This window comes from Scleropages formosus, chromosome 17, assembly GCF_900964775.1.
Source record: "Scleropages formosus chromosome 17, fSclFor1.1, whole genome shotgun sequence".
NCBI lineage: Eukaryota > Metazoa > Chordata > Actinopteri > Osteoglossiformes > Osteoglossidae > Scleropages > Scleropages formosus.
In genome coordinates, this window is record NC_041822.1 from 2,535,172 (window position 1) to 2,554,601 (window position 19,430).

Consider the following 19,430-nt stretch of genomic DNA (forward strand, 5'->3'; position numbering starts at 1 on the left):
GATCACTTGAAGGTCAGAATAAACACATGTGCATAACATTGTCCAGGTCCTTGAACCAGGGGACAAAGGCTTTGGTTTCAGCTCTTTCAAAACCAGAAGCGTACTGTGTTGTTAAACATAACACGAAACCAAGAACTTTCATTGTAAACCCTACCTCTGCTTGTGGCCTCTGAACCTGTGGCTAAAATGACAGTGGAAAAGCGATCATCTCCACATCATGAGCACCAGAGGTGTAACAAGGTGGTACGAGTCCCCCAGTGTTCAGTCAAGACTCGTTTGTTCCCATAACTCCTCCAAGAACTGTTTTCGGTTCCCCAACACCTGAGCAGCTGTTACACCCCCAGTGATGCAGAGTTGTCACTTAAAACCTAAAAGTCCTTTTTTAGTTCTTCATGCGTTTTTCACATATATTTTGCACTAAGGTCTACATTATTCCTTCTTATTGTTACATTATTATCACATGTACTTTCCTGATAACAATATGATGAAATAATGCTCCTTCTTTTCCTTCTGAATACTACTACTACTAATACACACACTTTCAGAACCGCTCGTCCCATACAGGGTCCCGGAGCCTACCCGGCAACACAGGACGTAAGGCCGAAGGGGAGGGGACACACCCAGGACGGGACGCCAGTCTGCCGCAAGGCACCCCAAGCGGGACTCGAACCCCAGACCCACAGAAGAGCAGGACCTGGTCTAACCCACTGCGCCACCGCACCCCTTTCGCTAGTAATAATAATAATACACACACACACACACACACACATTTTCAGAACCGCTTGTCCCATACAGGGTCGCGGGGAACCGGAGCCTACCCGGCAACACAGGGCGTAAGGCCGGAGGGGGAGGGGACACACCCAGGACATAATAATAATAATAATAATATTAATAATAATAATAATAATAATTAATAATAATAATAATAATAATAATTTCTCTCAGTTTGACATTTAATTTATAACGGCCCCTTTCCACACAGAGTCACACTTTGTGTGTGTGTGTGTGAATGATTGGCAAACGGGTCGTGCGCACAGGTGGAGCCTCCCTCCGCTGCGCCATAAAAGGCGCGCTCGCGCATCTGCGAATTAATACTGTAGCATAAAGAGCGATATCGCGCGCCGGCATGACGAGCTGCGCCGAGAGAAGCGCGCCGGTCGCGCGGGTCTTCAGAGGCACCTTCATGCACTCGAGCGGCAGCGCCCCGCTCCACATCCTGGAGGACGCGCTCTTGGGGGTGAACGAGCAGGGCAAGGTACCGGTACCGCACGCCGCTGAGCGCTGGACTTTCGGACTAGTTCAGGGTTCTTCATGTGACAAATAAAATATAGGCATTTAAAATGAATTAACTGTAATAAATTTTACATCCTTAGGAATAATAATATGATAGGGTCGGAACGGTGGCGCAGGGAGTGGAACTTCGGGTTCCATCGCTTCTGTGGAGTTTTGCATGATCATCTCTGTCTGTGTGGGTTTCCTCCTCCTGGTTGCTCCGGTTTCCTCCAGTCCAAAGACATGATGTAGTTTTGGAGAACTGGTGGCTCGAAAGTGTACTTGTGTGTCCGTAGTGCTGTGGTTGGGTTAATTGTTGTATTATATTTGTATTGATAGGGTTATGGGTTTGTAAACTACTGATGTGTTTTTTTTTTTAATTTGTGTGAATAGCTGTTGTGTTGTTAGCGCCCAAATGACAGGAAAAGAAGCTAAGTGTTAATTCAGAATGAGCAAATCAATACAAATATGGGAAATGGTCTGAATTTTCCGGCCGGGGCGGGGGAGGGGTTCCGGGGAGAAAAAAAAAAAGAAAAGGAGAGGCTGGAGACGGAGAGAGGAAGACGAAGTGGCGCGAAGCACTCTATGTGTGAAAAGTTTGATAATTGGTCAAGTTATTGTGGTTATTGAGTTAATAGACTGCGGGGTTAATAGACGCCTGAGAGACTTCAGACTGCCCTCTAAGGTGCTAAGGAACTTTTATACCTGCACCATTGAGAGCATCCTGACAGGAAGCATCACAGCCTGCTTTGGGAACAGCACCCAGCAGGACAGACGGGCTCTACAGAGGGTGGTGCGTTCAGCTGAACGTACCATCCGAATGGAGCTCCCTGACCTGCAGTCTATCTACAGCAAGCAATGCTGGAACAAGGTCAGGAAACTAGTGAAAGACCTCAGCCATTTGAGCAACGGACTCTTTTCTCTGTTACAGTCAAGGAAGCATTTCCACTCCCTAAAGGCCAATACAGAGAGGATGAAGAGGAGCTTCTCCCCTCAGGCTGTTTGGGCCCTCAACCAATACAATACCTAGGACTAAATACCAGTCACCTCCAGGAACCACTCCACCTATGCTATTCCATTTCATATACAAACTCAAACTGAACTACCTGCGCGATCTTGCACATTACATTGCACTGTTGTACACCATATTGCACTACATCTTATGCTGCACGAATTTATATAATTCATTGCACATGTATTTATAGAGTAGGGGGTGTGGTAGTGCAGTGGGTTGGACCACGGTCCTGCTCTCTAGTGGTTCTGGGGTTCGAGTCCCGCTTGGGGTGCCTTGCGACGGACTGGCGTCCCGTCCTGGGTGTGTCCCCTCTCCCTCCGGCCTTGCGCCCTGTGTTACCGGGTAGGCTCCGGTTCCCCGCAACCCCGTATGGGATGAGCGGTTCTGAAAATGTGTGTGTGTGTGTGTATTTATAGAGTAGGGGGTGTGGTAGTGCAGTGGGTTGGACCACGGTCCTGCTCTCTAGTGGTTCTGGGGTTCGAGTCCCGCTTGGGGTGCCTTGCGACGGACTGGCGTCCCGTCCTGGGTGTGTCCCCTCCCCCCTCCGGCCTTACGCCCTGAGTTGCCGGGTAGGCTCCGGTTCCCCGTGACCCCGTATGGGACAAGCAGTTCTGAAAATGTGTGTGTATGTATATATGTATATATTTTGCTCTTACATATGCATAAATAGATTGTATTTTAATTTTTTTTTTTTAGGTTTTAGTACCTGTTATTGCAGTGGGTTGGACCGCAGTCCTGCTCTTCGGTGGGTCTGGGGTTCAAGTCCCGCTTGGGGTGCCTTGCGACGGACTGGCGTCCCGTCCTGGGTGTGTCCCCTCCCCCTCTGGCCTTACGCCCTGTGTTGCCGGGTAGGCTCCGGTTCCCCGTGACCCCGTCTGGGACAAGCAGTTCTGAAAATGTGTGTGTGTGTGTGTGTGTGTACCTGTTATTTGTCTTGTTAGATTTTTATGTCGGGACAGCTGTATAAAGCATTTCACTGCACGTCGTACTGTGTATGGTTGTGTATGTGACAAATAAAATTTGAATTTGATTTGATTTTATGTACTCCATAGACTTTATATCCTGTCTAACTGTATATACTGTATGTACTGCATATACTCTATAGATACTATATGCTGTATAACTATATGTACTCTGTGTACTGTATATACTCTAGACTATATGCTGTTTGTATTAGGAGTATCAGAAATACCTTGCATTGTAATAAGCTTAATTTTAGTGTACCTAAATGACAGGATTTGCCACACTCAAGTGAATATAAAGAATAACCAGTGTTAATGTCTATTTTTGACCCCTCAGTGTCAGAAGTTTTGGTGCTGTGTTAAGGAATCTTTCTTGGAAGCATTTATTTTGGGAATATGTTTTAATGTCGCCACAAGACTCATTAGATATAGTAGACCGTGCAACAATATCTTCTTTGAAACATTTTTGCTATTTTAAGAATTGATTTTAAGAACTGGCACAAAAAGAGTTCTGCAAAGTCTGCCGGATTTTTGTCCTGATGAATGTCTTTATGGAATTTGCCTTTTGCCAGATTTCGTTTGTTGGAGCTGCTCATGAAGTGGATTGCTTGTCCAAAACATGGGGCTTCAGCTCCTCACAAATAAAGGAACTTGGTCCACAGTAAGTACAGCAACTTGATGTATAAGTACCACTGTCTCACATATTTCAAAATACATTTGATGGTTTTTTTTTATAAGCCTTTGCTGTGCATTTTCCAGACACCTGTGGGTGTTCATACAGCACATCTCCGGGGTTTCAGGGTGCTCCTTTTCACCCTTGCAGGGAGTTCTTCATGCCCGGCCTGATCGACACACACATCCATGCGTCGCAGTACAGCTACACGGGCACCGCGCTGGACATGCCACTGCTGCAGTGGCTCAACACCTACACCTTCCCCACGGAAGCAAACTACAAAGATCTGAACTTCTCAAAGGACGTCTACACCAAAGTTGTGGTGAGCTGGTGTGAAAAATGCACGATAAAATTAAACTTAAATATGTACATTTACATTTATTCATTTAGCAGATGCTTTTCTCTAAAGTGACTTCCTATATAATAAAGTAAAATAAATTCATTTATATTCAGATGTCCAGATGTTTGCCGAGCTTGTCATTCACCCTGCAAACGCTTCATCACCACTCGAGGTGACATCATCAGTGCTCAATGTGTGTAATGCAGGTTTGAAAGTCAGTCTTTATATTGGGTCTGGAAGCTGGAACTTCCTTGGTTTGCACATATCTATTGTCCCTGATACCTGTGCACCAGGACCATACAGATGCTCCTTGACTTATGATGGTTCGACTTAAGATTTTTTGACTTTACAGTGGTGAGCTGGTGATAGACATTGAGTAGAAGCTGTATTTTGACTTTTGAATTTAGATTTTTTTTTTTTTTTAACCCAGGCTTGCGATGCTGGGCAGTGGCAGCGATCCGCATTTCCCATTCTGTCACTCAGAGGTGTTGAGTGTATTAAATGCATTTTCGACTTATGATATTTTCACCTTACAATGAGTTTTGTGGAATGTAACCCCATCGTAAATCAGGGACCCCCCGTACTTTTAACCTGGACAACCCAGAAACAGCCTGGGTCCTGAAGCCTGGTACTCTTCAACAAAGTCAGTAAACAAGCGTGTCCATCTCGACCAAATCTATGATCCCAAGGCGTTGACCACCCAACATAAACCAAAAACTAAACTGGTAGGGTTTAATCAGGTGAATTAATAAATAAGATTTAGAACTGGTTATAGCCGCAGTGATCAGCCAACCAGAAATTATAATGGGATCCAGCGCTCAAGGTCATCTTAAATTACAACCAATCAAATCGAAGCAAAGGAAGTTTCCAGCTTTCAGACCCAATACAAAGGCTGACATTCAAACCCTTATCACACCCATTGAGCACTGATGATGTCATCTTGACTGGTGAGGAAAGGTTTGCAGGCTGAATGAAAACCTCAGTGAACATATGGATCAACAACCTGAGCTGTGAACACCATTAATCTTTTCTACCATTTCTGATACATATATTATACATGCAAATACATATACACAGATACAGTGGGGGCATGGCAACGTGGCAGATTTGGCCTGTGCCCGCTGTGTAGCGGGTCTGGCGTTCGAGCCTGGCTCGGGGTGCCCTGGCATCCCATCTAGGGTGTGTCCCCTCCCCCCTCAGCCTTGCGCCCTGTGTTGCCGGGTTAGACTCTGGCTCCCTGCAGCCCTGCTCTGGACAAGTCGTTGTAACGATAAAAAAAAAAATTGTACATACATAGGATACCTGGAAGCTTAATGGTTAGAGATGCTGCTTTTAGATTCGAAAATTGCTGTTTCAGGTCAAGCAAGATAGTTACCCATCTCTATAAATGGGTAAATACTGGTAAGCTGCTTTAAAAAAAAAGTATCAGCTAAATGTAAGAGGAGTTTTTCATCTTTGAAGTGGAACAGTTACTTTTAATATTCTTGGATGTTTTCCTCCTTTACTGTGAGATGTTTGGCTTTGGCCTGTCAGTGTTTTTTGAAAACCTGAACCTTTCTTTCACAAAAGTAAGGGTCCATCTCTGGGGGGGGGGGGGTCACTAGGTTAAAGCTCACCTCCCAAGTGCAGTGTAGGCGCTGGAGCTCAGATGCTGATGAGAATTTCTGCTCCATCAGTAAACGACAGCTTTGTTGGATGCTGGATGAACAAGCTATTCTGTGGAATGATAAATTGTTCAAATCTGCACTCTTTCCAACATCTGCGTGTTGCTGCCGATCAGCAGTTTGTTTCTTCGATTCCTTTGCTCTCCTTGGTTTGGTAGTTGGGAGAAAATGATGAAAACGGCTTGAAAAAATGGACTTTCAGAATGTCTCTTTCAGAAAAGAACTCTGAAAAACGGCACCACTACTGCGTGCTACTTTGCCACAATACATACAGATTCCAGTCTTCTTCTTGCCGAAATTGCTGGTAAGTGATTGAGTCCCACACTAAGCCATATTGTGCATATTTTGGGGGAGAAGTTTAACAAATCAGGACAGGAATGTTTTATAATAATCCATGTTTGATAAAACATTGACTTTATTAGCTAAAATATACACTGTAGCATGGGGGGTGAGGTGGCGCAGAGGGTTTGGCTGGGGGCTGCTTTATGTTGGGCCTGGGGCTCGAGTCCTGCTTACGGTGGACTGGCGTCCCATCTGGGGTGTGTCCCCTCCCCCTCTAGTCTTGTGCCCTATGTTGCCAGGTTAGGCTCTGGCTTGCTGCGACCCCACTAAGGACAAGCGATTGTAGACATTGTGTGTGTGTGTGTGTGTGTGTGTGTGTGTGTGTGTGTGCGTGTGTGTGTGTGTGTGTGTGTGTGTACACTGTAGTTAAATCTGGGCTGTATACTGAGTTTTATGACTGTGGACTATGGAATCTGTGCCGAAACGTTGAGGGAACGGTGCACGTACATTGAAAAATTTCTCAGAAATGATTTTATCAATCTTCTGGAGCAAGTCTGACCTTTCCTCATTCTAGCCTTTCAAAAAAGTCTGAGTATTAGAGCTGAATGTCTATAGTGATGCATTTATTCAGGCAACTGTCTTGTTAAAGCCAATTTTTTGTTGATCATTTATAGTAGGGTGGCATGATTTTGAAAAGGGTAAAATTGTGTGAAATAAGAGCACGTTGTAAGAGGAACTCCTAATAACACTAATATCATGACTGAAAAGGTAAAATAAGTGCAGACTGTGACTGTATGTATGGGAAGAAAAATTCATGTATGTATATATGGAAGTATAGATATGATTTGAATTGCGCAGCTCCACCAATGGGGCTGAAGGCTCCTGGTTCAAGTCCTGCAATATTGTAGTATATTGTAGTATATTTCACTTTAATACAGGCAGTCCCTGGATTACGAACAACTTCCATTCCTAAGTCTGTCTTTAAATTGGATTTTGACATAAGTCGGAACAGTTATGTACGGTTTGTGTCTAATGTCACTTAGTCAAATGTTTTCCTTAGTATAATGTACCTCTCTGCATAAAAACATTAAAGAAACACTTCCGGATACACTAAAACATCTATAATATAATAATACAGTAATGATAATAATAAATTTAACTATAGTATTTATAATAGAGAGACGTCAGGACAGAGCCTTTCACATGCTCCATTATTTTTGCTTTGTCCTTTAAAATTGTCCCGATCGTTGATCGACTGTAGCCTAATGCTTTTCCAGTGTTCATTGGCGTTTCACCTTTTTCCGATCGCGGTATTATTTCCACTTTAATTTAAATCATGATCGTTTTCCTTTTCTTTGATGCATCACCATCACTTGCATCACATTTACGCTTTGGTGCCATGGTTACGAGGGTAAAATCAAAAAAAAAAAAAAATGAAAGCCAAATACAGTAACACATGAGACACTGTTAACAGTCACGTGGTCCGACTGAAAAGAAGGAAGTCTTTGTCCTACCTCGGGTTCACGAGTCGACGAACCGGTGTAGTTGCGCAATGTTCTGATCTGCATCACAAAGTAGCACCCATTTGTTATTACGAATCACACACACACACACACACACACACACACACACACACACACACACACACACATTTTCAGAACCGCTTGTCCCATACGGGGTCGCAGGGAACCGGAGCCTACCCGGTAACACAGGGCGTAAGGCCGGAGGGGGAGGGGACACACCCAGGACGGGACGCCAGCCCGTCGCAAGGCACCCCAAGCGGGACTCGAACCCCAGACCCATTGGAAAGCAGGACCCTGGTCCAACCCACTGCACCACCACGCCCCCCTTATTATGAATCATTGCATGTAATTTGAATTGTTAATATGATAGGCTTTGCAGGGGTTGGTTCATAACTATGGATTGTACGTCATCGCTTGGACCTGCCACAGCTTATAGCAACATCAATAATTTTTACAAATATCATGCAGTCCTATTTACAATAATGGAGCATTTTTAGGTAAGGTCCAGAGACTCAGTTCATTTTGTTCTTGCCGTGTTTGTCCTGTACCATGTCAAATTGCTGTATATTGGGAGAGTTTGCTTTCTAGCATCACGATTACATAATTTTTGTTCACTTTTTTTCTTCTCAGATAAGTTTGGTCAGCGGGCTCTGGTGGGCAAAGTCTGCATGGATGTGAACAAGGCTGTGAAGCATTACAAAGAGACCCCAGAACAGTCCAAGAAAGAAACAAATCGGTGGGTTCTGTGGCTTGTACACTTACCTGAAGGATCTGGCCTTGCTGCATTTATTCATTTAGCTGATGCTTTTCTCCAAAGTGACAATGATGTTAAGCTCCTTACAGTGATTTATATTGCTGGGTAACTTTAGATAAGCAATTCAGGATAAGTATTTTGCTCAAGGGCACTATAGCTAGTGGTGGGATTTGAACCTGCAACTTTTGAGTCTGAAAGTAGCAGCTGTAACCACTATACTACCTGCTATGTAGCTTACCTTAGTGTTTTTTTTACTTCTATTGGGAATACAAGATACAGGGCCTCAGACAATATGTTCAGATATGACAGCAGAATTTCAAAGCTTTACACCAGCGGTCCCCAACCTTTTTGGCACCAGGGACCAGTTTCGTGGAAGACAATTTTTCCACGGACCGAGGGGGGGATGGTTTCAGGATGATTCAAGCACATTACATTTATTATACACTTTATTTCTATTATTATTACATGGTAATCTATAGGGGTGTGGTGGCGCAGTGGGTTAGACCACGGTCCTGCTTTCCGGTGGGTCTGGGGTTCGAGTCCTGCTTGGGGTGCCTTGTGATGGACTGGCGTCCTGTCCTGGGTGTGTCCTCTCCCCCTCCGGCCTTATGCCCTGTGTTACCGGGTAGGCTCTGGTTCCCCGTATGGGACAAGTAGTTCTGAAAATGTGTGTGTGTAATATATAATGAAATAATTATACAACTTGGATTCTGATTTAAAGCCTGCCACCAGATGCAGCTTAATTATCACTTGCCACTCAGTGATAGGGTTTAGTCTGCAAACAATTGATTTATTGTGGTCTCTGTGCAGTCAAACCTCTCTGCTAATGTTAATCTGTATTTGCAGCCGCTCCCCAGCGCTAGCATCACCGCTTCAGCGCCACCTCAGATCAGCGGCGGCATCAGATTCTCATAAGGAGCGCGCAACCTAGATCCCTCGCATGCGCAGTTCACAGTAAGGTTTGCGCTCCTATGAGAATCTAATGCAACCGATGATCTGACAGGAGGCGGAGCTCAGGCGGTAATGCGAGCGATGGGGAGCGGCTGTAAATACAGATGAAGCTTCGCTCGCTCGCCCACCACTCACCTCCTGCAGTGCGGCCCAGTTTCTAACAGGCCACGGACCGTTATCGGTCCGCAGCCCGGGGGTTGGGGACCCCTGCTTTACACTACCAGCTCAATGTGTTGATTAAAATTGTTTTTTAATCTGTTGATTAAAAAGTTTTGTCTGTTTTTATTAAAACTCTAAAAGTCTCCTTTTCTACCCTTAATAGAATGAAATGATGAAGCATATACTGTATTATCACTAATATTATTAATTTGTTCTGCTGATGCCTTTGTGCAAGGCAGCTTACATCATTGCGTTTATACAAAGCAAAAGTACTTACAATCATTTACCAAAAGAACTCTGAACAGGGCAAAAACAATGTGAAGTGAAGTTATTATGGAGAAGCAAGGGTTAAGAACACAGTGAGATACTATAGGGAAGATGTTCAGTTACAAAGATGTGTAGAGAGCTCCAAGAGGACAGGTGAAGAGATGGGCTGTGAAAAGGTGGTGGAAAGTCAAGAGACCGGGAGCACCCATGACGGAAGCTCCTTCCACAGCTTGTGAGCACTTGGGGACAGGAGGTCCAGGTAGAGCAGGAGTGGAGTTTTCGCTGAGGATAGCAGGGACAGGTGACAGACTGGACGTGCTGAGGATCCAAGCCATGTGGAGACCTTAGGATGAGGGTCTGGATCACGGCTCTACTGGGGAGACAGTGGAGAGACCGGAGCAGTTAGGGATAGACACACTAGATGAGCCGCAGCATTTTCATGTTATACAGTGATGTTTTTTGTGGCTTGCAGGTTCGTTCATGAATTGCTGAGAAGAAACGTAAGTACTTTTCACGAATCGAAACAAGTGTAGCCAACAGTTATAGATGGTAATAACCCCCAGTAAAATATGACAATGGCATTCTTACGTGCCCCGTTTGTATCATTTACATGATTTATGAAAAAGTACAGTGTAGTATAATATTAGAACCATATATAGTAGATTACAGGTGGTCCCCGATTTACAATTGGGTTACATTCTGCGAAACTCATCCTAAGTTGAAAATTCATTTAATACACCTAATACACACGTGGAAGATGCGGATCGTTGCTGCTGCCCAGCATCGCAAGAGACTATCGCACCGCGTACTGCTTGCCTGGCGAAAAAAATCAAAATTCGAAGTACGGTTTCTACTGAATGTCTATTGCCAGCTCACCATCATAAAGTCGAAAAATCATAAGTCGAACCATTGTACATTGGGGACCACCTGTATATGTGAAATTCATCAGGGAATGCCTTTGGTGATGAGATCACTGGAATGAATGAACCAACACATAACAATATTATTTTTTTTTATTATACATTCTAAAGTTTCAGAAAATAGAAAAGTGATTTCCCAGTGAACAACTCAGTACATAACACCAAAATATGTTTTTTTAGAAATGCAGAATTGGAATGAATCATTCTATTCTTTGCACCACCTTCCTGCCTCTCATTACAATCATTGCTACTTCTTCTCCCTAGTGTTAGGATACAAGGCAAGTAGAAACAGAAAAAAAAAAACATGATTTCAATATATCAAGTGTTTTTGCAAGAGCACGACTTGTTAGTTAATAATAAACTGCCAACTTCACAACACAAATATTTTATCAAAATCTTTTTACATTTTACAAGATGACTATCACGTCAAAATGATTTTTTTAAAGAAATTCTCATCAATTTTACATTGGAAGAATCAGGTTAATAAGGGGAGCAGGTGTAGTCATGTGACATTGAAATGTCATTTATATAATGCATTGTAAATAACATATCCAATGATTCTGTATTTAAAATTAGAAAAATATTTAATTGTAATATACATTTTAAGAAAGTTCATACACTTAATCATGTCCCGAATGTGAAATAGGTTGTGTTTGCTCAGTGTTGTCTTGTGTGGCTCTCCAGTATCCGTTGGTGATGCCCATTGTGACTCCACGCTTTGCCGTCTCATGCTCCCCGCAACTGCTCAGCCACCTGGGAGATATCGCCAAGAACAACAACCTGCATATCCAGGTTAGTGAACCCAGTCGGTCGTCTCCTCACAACACACAAGGGCTCTACGGACCCAGGTGTGGATGAGTCCTGTTAGAGCTCCAACAGCTGCTGTCCCAGTTTGCTGTACCAATAATGAACCTGGTCATTTACCATCACAAACAGACAGCAAACCTTTTTGGAATTTGAAAAAAGACCATAAACTTAATGACAATTTTTTTTCATTATTATATGATCATTTTCTTTAGTAACATGCTCATCTTTACTGAATTAAGGAAGATTAATAAATAGTAAAATGGGATTAATACCTAGTTTTGCTCACTGTTTTTTTCAGTCATCTGCATATTCTAATATAGACATTAATATCTGACCCTTTTACCTCTCGCTGTTAGTGAAGCAAGTCTTTAAATTGCTGAATGACCTTAATGTGGGATTATTAAGTATTACTAAAATATATACATATTGCTTGTGTATAAAGAAGTTTTATCATAGCTCTAATTCTGAGGTTTCTTCATCCACGCTGCATCTTAAAATCTGAAATTAACTCTGTGGGACTTTTTTCACTTAATGATAAGAAGACTTTTTTTCCTGTTAATTACTAATAGATTGCAGTTTCCAAGATGTTCATACTATGACACAGCTGTGCTGACATTGAGGCTTTTGTAAAGAAACAAATAAGCCTAGCTGAAAGCAGGCTGTGTACCAGTACTTGTCCATTCCAGTAAGGCTTTATATAACACACTGCCTTTTTTTATTTACATAAGGGCTGTTCCAAGTGCTCCCAGCTCATTTGCAAAGCTAAACTTTTATTTGGCAAACATCAGGGGGACATATGTACACTATGTCAGTGTGCACCATAGTGAAGGAAGGGTCTGGATTGGCTGTATGACCTTGGTTGCCCTTGGGATGACTGCTTGGTGATGTGCCGACCAATACGGAGGTCCGACCCAGGTGGTGTCGAACCCTAACCCTAAGTGGACAAACAGACTGCCTGCATTAGCTGGTAGTGTAGTGGTTAGAGCTGCTGCCTTTAGACCCAAGAGGTTGCAGGTTTGAGTCTCACCTCTAGCTTTAATACCTTTGGAAAGGTACTTACTCTAAATGACCCAGCTGTATAAATGGGTAAGTAGCTTAACACTGTAAGTCACTTTGGAGAAAAGTGTTGGCTAAATGAAGTAATGGAAAACTAGATGCTTGCAAGTTAGCATCATGTAGTAAATTGTCCAAATGTGGTTCCCTTTACCACCTTCAGAGTCACATAAGTGAGAACAAGGAAGAAGTGAATCTGGTGAAGGAGCTGTTCCCCAGCTGCCAGTCATACACAGAGGTGTACCGGAAGCATAATCTCCTCACTGACAAGGTTTGTCTGTGGTGATGTGCAGGTGTCACTGTCACTTGCCTTTGTTTGTAACTTGTTCTCTGATTTGAGCTCTGTGACCCTCAACTGAAGTACTGCCATTGCTGAAGTCATTACATGTTGATTTCAAAGTTAATGTGTAGCTGATGTTGTTGTGGCAGATAAGTTATTGCTTTTTATTACATAATTATAAAAATATAATTATACATTGGTAATAATTATACGTTGTGTTATAATCTCTCTGGTATGTTTCACATCAACCGCATTAAAAAGAAACAACTGTGGTAAAATCGCAAGTCTTAAATATAAGGCTTTTTAAAATACTTTCATGCCACCAATATAATCCCCCTTCTGTTAAGTTTGTGATCTCATCTTGCGAAGTGTGCAGTCGCAGACATGATAACGGTGATCACATAGCAGTGTGCACTCTTATCACAGCAGAAACTGAGGCTGCAGCTCAAAGTTCATCAGAGTGGGACTCTGATCCATAACCAACAATTTAATTTTCAAAACAGCTCACGGTATCAAGGGGAGAGAGGCAGTGTACAGCACAGGCTGAAATTACATGGCTGAAAAATAGTGATGTCTTATATACAGCTCTGCTTGAAAGTGTGTGAACTCTTAAGGGATGGTCATTATTCTTATATAAAATATAAACATAAACTTATCAAATCTGAATGTCAAATCTTAAAATAAACTTACACAATGAATAAATGGTGGTGATTTACACACCTGACTCTACTTACCTACTTGGTTTAATCAGTGCAACTTGGGCTTTACTTATTTTTCCAGCTGCACTACTTCCTTTTCTCTACTCCACACACGATTTCCTCTAAAGCAACATATGGAATTGGTCATTACACACCTGTTATGTGGCATGAGAAGGACTGCTTCTCATTAAAAAAAAACATTTTGTGGTAAAAACTAAGGAACACAAGGGGTCCACATTCGGACACCCCTCGACTTGCACAAGTAGACCATTCTTCAACCCCTTACGTAATTGGAAATGTTCGCATGTCGGATTCCCCCTCCCCCTCCGTGACAGAGCCAAGCCTTCTCATTTCCTTCTCATGTGTTGCAAACACGGGTATAAAAAAAATGACACAATATAATTCTCTAGTAAATGTCAGACATATTAAATACTGTAATAAGACAGAGGCATAGTAAATGAAATAAATTTTTACATTTCTATAAAGCATACATTTAACATAAAAAAAGGACTACTGCATATGGTACACGTACGGTATTGTACTGTGTTTTTACCTTATATCTAGTAGTATGCTGGCACACAAGAGGGTGCTATAATTTATCATTTTTCCATCTCAGTTATTGCACCTTGGTGTTTCTTCTTTATTATTGTAGTTTTCATGCTAGCTGTTCCTTTCACGTGCTACTTTTATATGTGCAGCGTCCTTCACCATCATATTCACAGCTGATACAGCTAAACCTGGTTCCCTTGCTATAGACGATAATCTTTGTCTCCCTCCATACCTCCTTATTATTTAATCTCTAAATCAATTGCTGTACGCTTGTGAGACTGTTCTCGTTTTCCTTCAAGCGCACGTTTACCACCAGGCATTGTGAATAATGAAATGGGTAAAAAATGTGGGAAAAAAGCACTACACTAATGAGAGGAGATGTGTTCATATTGTAGCTCAAAACATGCGAGAACTGGGAAGATGCAGCTTCCTGCCTTGTCTGGCTACGCCGACTTGCGCTCAACGTATTTCAGATATTTTCCGTAAAATAAAAATAATAAATCATGTGTATACTGGGAGAGGTGGTGCAGTCGGCTGGGCCGGGTTCCGCTCTCTGGGGGTCTGGGGTTCGAGTCCTGCTTGGGGTGCCTTGTGACAGACTGGCGCCCCGTCCTGGGTGTGTCCCCTCCAGCCGTGTGCCCCGTGTTGCTGGGTTAGGCTCCAGTTTGCCATGACCCTGCTCAGGCCAAGCGGTTGCACACATTGTGTCTGTGCTGGGAATTTTTACATAAATCCGGATTCACGTAAATCGAATTTATGCAAGTAGAATGTACTTTCAAGCAGCTCTGTATGACATGGACTTGTATCCTCCAGCTTGTCAGTTCAAGGCCTATTGATACCACTGCTCTTGTACCCTTGAATAAGACCACAGTTCCTAAGTTGTTCCATAAAAAATATAACTAGGATTTAATTGTCAATTGCCTACATAAGTGTGTTGGCAAAAAAAACATTACCAAAGTAACGACTGCTGATTGTTGAAACGCAGGTGAGTTTTGTCAACTGCTCTGATGGTCAAGATGATGATAATGATGCTGATTTACAGACAGTGATGGCCCATGGTTGTCACCTCACGGATTCAGAGCTGAAGCTTTTCAGAGATGCGGGAGCTGCCATCTCGCACTGTCCCAACTCCAACATCTCGTAAGTGTCCGGTGTTCGTACACAGCCATGCCCTTGTGTGAAGCCCATTCAGATCTGCACAGCGAGGCCTTTGTGGACACTTTGGTGTTGTGTAGCAGAGCAAGGGCCGAGTGCAGCAGTGAGCAGCACTCTAATTTAGTGTTACCTGGTAGTGTCTAGTGTTTTGTCTGAGCTGGATCTAGCAGATTGGACCCTTTGATCATGGACTCATGTGAAAGCACTTCAGAGACAGTGCACAATTGGCATTTCTGCAATGGTGACAGTTTGGTGTTATATGAAGCACCATGTAAATCGCAGAATAGCAGTGTGTAGCTCTGCATGATCATGAGAGCGAGCGTAATGTGCACTGAGGAACGCGATCTACAGTTTATGGTGGATGCTGAAGCAGCTCGGCAGGTTTTAGACTCGGAACCCGAAAACTGCGGGTTGTAACCCCCCTGAGATACCTCTAGTTGGAAATCACATGGGCACACAGAGCAATTTAGGAGGGAGTCTCTTTGCGAGTGACATGTGACCTGAAGGACATGTGTGTGTTCCCCAAAGGCTGTGCAGTGGAATGCTGGATGTCCGTAGGGTCCTGAAGAGCAAAGTGAAGCTGGGCCTGGGAACAGGTGTGCTCTGAATGTAACCACACACTGAAACCAACATTGTAGTTAGAGCCCTAGATGAGTTGTTGGCAGTGTGCTCACATTTTGTGTTCCTTTACCACGAAATGTTATTGTTCTGCTTTACGCCCCATCATCTGCAATGTCAATAGGAGTAAAACGTAACAAGTGCTCTAAGGTTCAGTAAAAATACTGTATTCATTTAGCAGGCACTTTACTCCAAAATGACTTATAATTTAAGAGTATAGAGATATTGCAAGTGTGTAGGAATAAAATAAATCAGTAGTGCAATGATTAAGGATTTAGACCCTTATGACACGTGAGTTTGATCCAAAGGTGTGTGTTTCAGGTGAAATGGTGTCTCTAAATTCAACATGGTATGAATGCCGGTGTATTTTACATTGTTCTGGTGTATAAATAGCTAGATGATTGTAGGGACGTTAGTGTCCTGTATCAAAGAGGGCCAGAGATGTCAGCTAAAATACTAGTTAATAATCATTGCATGTCATTTTGGAGAAGAGTGCCTGTGAAATGAATAGATGAACTGATCTCTTTAAGCACAGCTGACGGGTGGGTAACTAAACGGGAGGGTTTCATTTAGACTTTGCTGAACATGTAATTTTGCTCTCTGTATTTTACCTTTCTATATTCTAATTGTCATTGTGGTCTCAATATTTATTCCTCCGCTGTTTCTCCATTCTCACAGATGTCGCTGGAGGGTATTCGCCCTCCATGCTCGATGCCATCAGGAGAGCCCTTGACACCTCGAAAGCTCTGAAAATCAAGGACCCTCAGCATGAGACACTCAGCTTTGAGGAGGTCTTCAGGCTGGCCACACTGGGGGGAAGTCAAGGTGGGGGGCATCTTCTAGCCAACAAGCTTATACGGAGCAAAGACATGGCCTTCTCTGAATGAATTGGCAGCATGTAGAAAGCTACACAGTAATTATGGCTCTGAACAGGGTAAAGTTCTCTGAGTCGTCCCACTATACATTTGAAGAGATCAGAGCTATCAATGTTACTTTTGTATAAAAAGTGCTGTTAAGCAAGTGATGGAATAATAATAATAATAATAATAATAATAATAATAATAATAATAATAACAATCTTGAGGGCATGGTGTTTTCAGTTTGGGTGGGATTGAGGGATTAAAGGGATTGTGAATAACTGAGCCATATCTCAGATTCATGTTTATTTTGACCATGTGAACATTTATCTGCTGTTCCAATCATAGCTCATTGATCATTACTAGTTAAAGAAAATTACATGTTGTGTAGAATCCATTGAAATGATCTTATTCATTGATTGTCTTTTCAATCTTGTCCAGCCCTCTGCCTAGAAAAGAAAACTGGGAGTTTTGAGGTTGGGAAGGATTTTGATGCACTGCTGATCAACCCTTTGGTTCAAGATGGACCATTTGATGTGTTCCCTGATGACAGCATGAAGGTGTGTCTTTACTGTTTTACACACATACAAAGACATTGTCTGAAACTGCTTGTCCCAAGCAGGGTCGCGGCGAGCCAAAACCAAACCCAGCAACACAGGGCGTAAGGCTGGAGGGGGAGGGGGACACACCCAGGACAGGATGCCAGTCCATCACGAGGCACCCCAAGCAGGACTTGAACCCCAGACCTGCCAGAGAGCAGGACCCGGTCAATCCTGCTGCGCCACTGCGTTCCCACGCCCCCCTTGATACTATACATGAAAACAATTTTAGTTAGTTAATTAATTGATCAATCAATTGCTTGATTGATTAAATTAATAATTTGATTAAAAACTGAAAAAATCTGCATTCCTTCATTTATCAAGCATATTTTTCCCTTACCATTATACTTTATACATTATATAATGAACAGAATACTTTATAATTCATTATAGTGTTCATTATAATGAACACTATAGCGGGCTTGGCCGGGTCCTGCTCTCTGGTGAGTCTGGGGTTTGAGTCGCGCTTGGGGTGCCTCGTGACGGACTGGCGGTCCCATCTTGGGTGCGTCCCCTCCCCCTACAGCCTTGAGTCCTAGGTTTCGGCTCGCCGCAACCCCGCTTGGGACAAGCGGCTTCAGCAAGTGTAAGTGTGTGTGCACGCGCGTGCGTGTGTGAGGTACTGCTTAGAGATAACTTAGCGTACAGTAAGTATTGGTATCTGAGTTACTCGTCTATCAGCTGGAGCAGGTTTTTTTTGGAGGCAAGCTTTATGAAGTGATGACAAAATATTTCTGTGTAGGAACTGGAATGTTGTTCTAATCCATCTGCAATTTCCTGTTCCAGATGATCCTAGAGAAGTTCTTGAACTTGGGTGAGTAATTTACTGCAGGAAGTTTACAGGTGTACAACTTTGACTGAAGGATTTCGGTTGGCCTCAGCTCATTATAAATTAATGGAAAAATTACTTGATGTGCCGATGGACCATAGCTTGCTTGGAGTTGTTGGCACTGTGTTTTTGAGGGCCTGTTGATGGAGTAGAGTTCCAGAAACCTGTGTTTTGTGGCACATTGAGGGGGGGTCTCTGGGGACAGCAGTGTGATCCACTTGCATGGCTTCCCCCAAAGAAGACGAAACCCGATCTGGACATGTGGTCCTTACCTAATGTGAGAGTTCACTGAAGAGCTCTTCAGCTTGTTGTGTTTATTGTGTATGTTTGCAGTAAAATCCCTTTTCTGCCTTGAGCTCATCATAGGACCAAAGTCAGAACAGAGCTTCCATACAATCGTATCTGGCCACAAAGTGGAATTCTCAGAAAATCAGTGCTGTCCATTTAGTTCCCCAGAAGCAAGACGGTAAAACTGAGTAATCTTTTGTCCGTAGTGTTCTAAACAGTATTAAAGCTGAACATGCACTTCATCCCTTTGACTCTGCAGGAGATGACCGGAATATCAGGGAGGTCTACATCTCAGGCAAAAGGGTGGTTCCATTTCAGAAGTCTCTCTAGCATCAACGTGCTCAAAAGTCAACTCTTTAATTATTCTCCTTGCACATTTCTTGCATTTACTTCTATTTTCAAATGTCTAATGTATGAAACGGTTATTAAACATTCAAAGGGAGTTGCTTGTCACTCGCGTGCAAATGCAGAGAGTGCATAAAACGGGTAACAGCAGAGGCTCTCAGTATCTAGTCAACTAGCTGGGACAGCCGGTAGCGTAGAGGTTAGTGCCTTTGGCTCTAAAGGTGGCAGATTCAATCCCCACCTCTGGCTGTAGTATCCTTGAGCAAGGTACTTACCCTAAATTGCTCTAGTAAAATTGCCATATAAATGGATAAATAATTGTAACCTTAACATATAAGTTGCTTTGAAGAAACGCATCAGCTAAATAAATAAATGTAAATATAGCAACAAACAAACCAAATTCCCAGGAGGACATAAGGTGGAGGTATTTCTTGCAGAAATTATGGGTTCTTTCCTTGTTATTTTTTGAAATGCACTTTTTAAAAGCACTTAAATGTTTGTGGAGTAACCACTGGTGTAAAAGGGATTGAGGTCTGGAGCATTGATGAGCTGCTTGGCCTAACTAATGCT

General features: G+C 42.9%; 1 protein-coding gene across 1 annotated transcript; it reads left to right on the forward strand.

The window, feature by feature from the left end:
• Nucleotides 1–1,069: 1,069 nt before the first annotated feature.
• Nucleotides 1,070–19,102, forward strand: gda (guanine deaminase). Its single transcript, XM_018760116.2, has 14 exons — nucleotides 1,070–1,255; nucleotides 3,822–3,910; nucleotides 4,073–4,244; nucleotides 6,143–6,230; nucleotides 8,362–8,467; nucleotides 10,335–10,362; nucleotides 11,467–11,574; nucleotides 12,806–12,913; nucleotides 15,212–15,309; nucleotides 15,853–15,920; nucleotides 16,621–16,767; nucleotides 17,241–17,359; nucleotides 18,185–18,212; nucleotides 18,775–19,102. The coding sequence occupies exons 1-14, from the start codon at nucleotides 1,127–1,129 to the stop codon at nucleotides 18,843–18,845; spliced, it is 1,359 nt and encodes a 452-aa protein (XP_018615632.2). The 5' UTR covers nucleotides 1,070–1,126; the 3' UTR covers nucleotides 18,846–19,102.
• The last annotated feature ends 328 nt before the right edge of the window (nucleotides 19,103–19,430 follow it).

Excerpts from the sequence above, each read along its gene's own strand:
- gda (XM_018760116.2), top strand. The coding sequence starts at position 1,127 with ATGACGAGCTGCGCCGAGAGAAGCGCGCCGGTCGCGCGGGTCTTCAGA. Across the intron at positions 16,768-17,240 it reads CACACTGGGGGGAAGTCAAG|CCCTCTGCCTAGAAAAGAAA; the intron begins GTGGGGGGCATC and ends AATCTTGTCCAG. Across the intron at positions 18,213-18,774 it reads AGAGAAGTTCTTGAACTTGG|GAGATGACCGGAATATCAGG; the intron begins GTGAGTAATTTA and ends TTGACTCTGCAG.